Source organism: Ceratina calcarata, unplaced genomic scaffold (assembly GCF_001652005.2).
Source record: "Ceratina calcarata isolate Rehan_Ccalc_2016 unplaced genomic scaffold, ASM165200v1 scaffold569.2, whole genome shotgun sequence".
Classification (NCBI taxonomy): domain Eukaryota; kingdom Metazoa; phylum Arthropoda; class Insecta; order Hymenoptera; family Apidae; genus Ceratina; species Ceratina calcarata.
The window spans coordinates 904763-910762 of record NW_017176894.1 but is presented as its reverse complement, the minus strand read 5'-3'; the positions used below and the strand labels follow the sequence as shown (position 1 = coordinate 910762).

At 45.6% G+C, this 6000-nt stretch overlaps 1 protein-coding gene across 2 annotated transcripts in view; it reads right to left on the bottom strand.

Annotated features, from left to right (window-relative positions):
- Positions 1 to 2279: 2279 nt before the first annotated feature.
- The window catches only part of LOC108629524 (uncharacterized), a 35040-nt gene continuing 31319 nt past the window's right edge, over positions 2280 to 6000 (bottom strand). For both annotated transcript variants that reach the window (XM_018032269.2, XM_026817257.1), the window contains exons 3-4: positions 3154 to 3460; positions 2280 to 2877 (exon numbers count right to left, since the gene is read on the bottom strand). In XM_018032269.2, the coding sequence (XP_017887758.1) occupies positions 2666 to 2877; positions 3154 to 3460 (519 nt within the window). In that variant the 3' untranslated portion in view covers positions 2280 to 2665. The remainder of the gene's footprint in view (positions 2878 to 3153; positions 3461 to 6000) is intronic.

The following is a 6000-nucleotide window of genomic DNA, read 5'->3' as shown; positions in this document are numbered from 1 at the left end:
ATCTTGGGAGATCAGGAATGCATCGTACTGTACTCGAGAGTTCGCTCGACGCTTGCTCGCTGATTTGATTCTTACGCGTTAACTAGGCTAATCTCATTCGTAAAATCTTTGGTGGTTCTCCGTGACGGTTCATTCGTTCGTGATATGATGCAAACGTGCGAGGCGTCCTTCGAACTTCAAATAATTCGATAGAAATTATAAACCTGTGTGATACGCCTAATTCCTTGATCTACGTGACAAATTAGTTCGAAATCGTTTTCCGATCGCAAATGGACTCAGGCTTGAACGCCTCGCACGGTACTCTGGGAGTCGCTTGGTGAACGTAAAATACTTCCATGCATCGCTACGACCCGGGTGGTACTAAAGAGCCGGGCGAAACGATCGTGAAACGGGATATGTCTGCGACTCGACTAGCGAAGGACACAAATGAGCCGAGCCAGTATTGCCTGTGACCCCTTGTACGAAAATTGAGGACCATCGAGCTCCTACGATTATCGCCCTATCTTTCGCGTACCAGGACTTGTTTAATTCGTACGTGGTAGGCCGACGTCTACAGAATTAGTTTTATTTATCGCTTTTCGATCTCACCCTGTTCTCCGAGGTCTGGCGAACAGGAGCACGATCACAACCTCACGTCGATCGATGTCGTCAGACTTTCATCGAACTTTGCATACGTTTAAACTGTTGAAAAGTATTCAACGTGCGAACATCGTCAGAGAGTTATCGTCGATCGATGAGAATTGGAATCGTTCTGACAAAGTTTGATAAAAATCTGAGCACAGCAATTGGTTGATGATCATCGTTAGAGACCTAAAGATCGCGGGGATTCATCGTTAACCCTTTCGCGACGGCGCACCTGTACCATACTTTGCTACTTTTCACCTAAGTAAAAGTAAGTAAGTAAGATAAGTGGTGCCGTGTATAAGCGGCGTCAGCTCCTGTGGACCAAAAATTGGCTGCCGTATATACACGGCGTCAGCCGCTGTGATGCACTAGGTGACTGCCGTATATACACGGCATCCATCGCGAAAGGGTTAAAATCTGGGTGGCTATCATCTACGGGTGTCTACATAGAAAATTTGCGGCCAAAACTGGCCGAGGATTCGTTAATTCAGAGATAGATCCTCGTTAGGTCGTCTATAGAAAAGATTCGACGATCTATCCACTCTTATACCTGTATCTTCGAATATACGTAGGCAGAACGACAGTGTTTTTTCGGTAGCTTAAGACAGTTCGAGGTCCTCTTGTCCGTTCGCGTTCAACACTTTCATTAAAAAAATAAACGCATCGTTTGACTACTACTGACTCTAATTTACCGATAAACTAAATGAGTTTCTACGAAACGAATCCTCCTCGAGGTTCGACCACGAGCAACGTTTTTTCCAGATTCGTTAACGCCTCTTGAGATAATCATAGGTAACATCGATTCGGACAAATAAATGCAATTCGCAGAAGGCAAGGGTTCGTGTCAGAAACGTCTATAAAATTACTGCTTCGAGATTGGACATTAAAATTCTGAATATTATGCGCAGAGAAAACTGTCTCCGATGATGTAACGAAGCGATGGATCTCAGTCTGTCGTTTCCGACAGGAATTACGCTCGCCACGAACCCTTCGCTCGACGAGTAAATGGATGGATCGTTTACAAGATCCATCGGTCGATGAATTAGGCCCACGCGAGTGAACCGACTAGAAATTCTGGGACGAGGTAATAAATTAGCGTACATCTCGGAGGTGCATCTTGACTGGTCATCGAAACCTCGCTAAATCACTGAGTCGAACGTAAACGCGACTCGAACTGGATTCATCTCAAGCGAAACGGATCGCCTTGGTCATTGTCGATTAATAATCGTTGTAAATAATTAATCTCTCAAAAGATCCCTACGTCGTCGCGCCTCTCGTTCAATTATTATTATTATTATTATTATTATTATTATTATTACTATTATTATTATTCGAGTATGTGGAAAGAAAGCGTTTAATGTCTCCTTTGTTTCGTGATCGGTAATCGATTTTCTCGGCGAGTCCGCTTCGCCTTTCCACGGGACTCTCTCAATCGGAATTTGAAACGAAACGGGGAGAAGGGGCGACTTATTGCTCGAGGGAACTCGGATAAGAAGCTGTACAAATGAAATTAATTAGTACTCGTAGATCCTTCGACCGTGTAGCGATCGCTCTGAGAACATTTTCCTCCCCATCAGATCTTTAATAATCGCAGCTGCGACAACGCTTCGGGGATCTTCGATCGTGTCCTCAGATTTTAATTACAACTGAAAGCGTTCCCTTGATCGATGTTAAAATCATATTCTCTCTAACTATATGTACAATTAAAATACTGATATGTTTCTTAAAATATCTGAACGAGTCGGTTGACTCTGTAACGTCGTTTTAAATAATATTTGTACCAACGTATCGATATTGATATCTTACTAAAGACTATTTAGAAATCACCGATTGATTACGACACCGTCGCTTCAGATCAACGAATTCATCCAACGAAAGTCAAAGAAAACGACGACAAGTGAAACTCATTCGATCAATTTTCATGAAGAAGAGTTTGAAAGTAAAAAGGAGATAAAAATAAATGTAAACCTGAGAGGAGATCACGATTCTGGGAGGTCGCGTTACACGCTTCTCCGGAATTCGTCGACGATTACCGGATTCCTTAGAAGCTCTCGTCGATGTCGCGGTCCCTGGCCAGGTTGAACACCTCGAAATCGTTCGGCGCGTCCGGTATATCCGGGGCCACTGGTATCTCGGGTCGCAGGGCTACGCAGTCTCGGGGCGAACACTCGACCCGGCCCTCCGACCCGCAGCTGCACTCGATGCAGTTTCCGGTCGAGTGCGGTAGCAACTCGCCCTCGCGGTATTCCCTCCCTGTAATCAAAATACCAACATCGCCCGTTTCCAAACATGCGTTTACGACATATTTATGAATTAATACACGCATCGATTCTTTGATTAATTCCTTCGTTGAATCGTCTACGAATCTACCGACTCGTCAATTATTTGACACGTCGATTATTTTTATCTATCCATTGACCAGTTTAATCGTCGAACGATCGTATGAGAATATAAATGCAATTTTTCCTGGTATCAACGGGTAAAGTCATCGTGCGACGACCATAATGAAAAAGTCTGACGACGCATTACCCATTACGAGGCACGTAGTCGGCGGTGGCTGCGACGTAGTCGAGTAGGTCGCGTTAATCTCCACGTATCCCTGTTGCTGCTCGACCGGGGAGGGCTGCTCCTCCGCCGGATCACCGGAAGCTTCCAAACTGTCGACGGCATCCGTGCTACCCTCGAGCGACGGCGTGTAATTACTTTCTATCGTCGTCGATGGTAGGTAAGAGGGGCCGGTCGAGGGATCGGTGCTGCTCGGATTGTAATTCTGCCACCAACAATATACCTCGCCGTCGACGCAGAGACAATGAGAATTCGAGTCGTACGACGGTATCTGGAACACGGATGCATCGTTCTCGATGAACACGCCATTATCAAAGAATTCATATGTAATTTGTTCGCGCGCTTCGATTCGGAAAAGAGAGAGAGAGACAGGCTCGTTTGTAACGACTGTAAACCCACTCAAATGTCACCGACGCGACGCACGAACAAATATATTTCGGTACATGGGATGAAAAGGAATTTGCACGACACTCGTCTGCTCGAGACTGCAGAAAACATGTCAGAATGCTCGAAAGACAAATTGAAATTTACACGTGGCTCCAATCCGTGCGCTCGTTGCCACCGTAGAGAGAATAAAAAAGGGAAAAGCCCGGAGGAAAGGAACCGGGGTAAAAAGAAGCAGCGACCGAGTCTGGCGAAACATGTCATTAATTACTATACAAGCTCCCCTGGCCGTAACGAAGGAATCCGTGATGTTTGCCACTCGAAATTCATCGCGGGTCTCGCGCACCCCGCAGGCCCGACACTAATTAATAATATCGACGCTCCGCATCGTATCGAATAATAAAAAACGAAAACTACGAGCTAACGAGACTGGCAGAAATAATCGAGCGTCGTTCAAAATGTTGCCAGATGGAAATCAGACGGGAGATACGATCTTGTTTGAACGTTGAAGATTTCAACGTTTTTAAGGAAAATACCTATTCATGGACAAGAATGAGGTGACGCGAAATAATAATGGGACGATAGACGTTTGGACGAGAACTATTTACATAAACGGCAGTGATCAACGTCTGAGAAGTTCAAGACTGAGGAGTTCACAGCGTCCTAGTTCCTACGTACATATCATCACGGGTGTCGGCCGATAACGCGTTACTCCGTTAATTGGACACCGTCGTCGGCTCGTCGTCGGTCACGGGGGATGTTGTCACTTACGAGCAGACGTCTCTCGCGAAACGTTTGCGAGAGGCGAGCGAGCGCGCGCGCTGGCGAAGGAATATTTGCGAATATCTCGCGCATTTTTCTGAATTTTTCTCGCGTCCCTTCCCACGTTTCTGCGTTCTCCGGAATTTCCCGAATCGAGTCGGCCTGGCTTCTTTTCCCTCTCGAAATTGGAACGTTCCTGCACCGGTATGGAAAAATTCTCTGCTCGTATATTAAAAAATAACGTCTAAACAGGCGCGACGATTTTGATCGTAGCGAACGTCTATCGAGAAACGTGATGCAATTAGTCGGTGCATTAATCATCGACCGAGAAAGGCATACGAACCGAACATCGAAACGCATCGACCCAAAATTGAGTCGGATTTTATTTGTCGCGGAAGGATTTTGTTGGTCGACGACTGAGTTTCTTGATATTCGCATAATGGGGGTTGAGAGGCGCGCGTACGTAAACCGTATAAAAATACACGATAAAAGGAAGATACGCTTTCAGTTTGATTTACGAACGGGGAAGGTAAAGAGAGAAATATTGCGGGAACGTAAAGACTCGCGTGCAGAGGGTGGGCGATGAAGTTCGGTAGTATATTTACGACACGAATGGCCCCAAGGCTCCATTGTTTAACTCTGCTTTTCCCTGGTCAACACGCGCCCTGTAATATACACTACTACAATACACTGTACACATTCCATTATCCGACCTAATAAGAGCACACGATTATTCGAGCGAGGGAACGGTTTACTCAAATAATGCAACTTCCCAATTTCATTTGACCGGGTCCAAATGCTGGGTGCCTGCTTCCTTCGCGCATTCGTCTAACAGTTTATTACGGCATCGTCGTGATTAGACGTTCGTGTCGCGCACAGTACGCGAATACGAACGCGAGTAATATGTGAGCCGTGTTTGTCGGCATAAAAATTAGATCAGAATATCTCGACGTCCAGTGTCCCAGATTCATTTTTGCTCGAATTTAAGTTAATCTCGTTCGCAGCCGTGCCATGAATCAAGTTATCAGATTTGACGAACTAAATATTTCAACCCCCCTGGAGGAGACAATGCCGTTTGTTAACAGCTACTCTGGTTTAATATTTATTTCTTATCTCCCTGCGTTCATTAACGATAACTCGCGTACATTCGGCGTGGCACGGCTCTATTGCTTTAAAATAGCACGTGCCGCGAATATGATAACAGCTAGACGCGCGAAACGAAGCGCGGTAGAAATTTCGCTCGCGAATCTGAAAGGCACGTATGAAACATTTCCTAACGCTGGCACGTGCCGCGTATTCACTTCAGACGAAGTCAATACGAACAATGGTAGACTTTTCCCCGACGGCAAATTCGTAGCGCAAAGTGACGTTCCAGATTCGACGTAAACCATAAGAGGCACGAATTAAGCCGCTGACAAATTGCGTCCAGGAGCTTTTTCACGGAACGAACTTTAAAATCTCGTTACATTTCCAACGCGCCTTACGAGATTATCAACTGCGTCGAACTGTAAAACTAACGTTTGAGACCGAGCTGTTTCCGACCAGATATACTCGTGCTCATTTGTCCACTGAGACACAGATAGCAATATCACTTTTAACCAGCGGCAGATCTGCCGCAACGTTTGGAACCCATCGAATATCGATATCGCACGCTGGTCGAAAAAG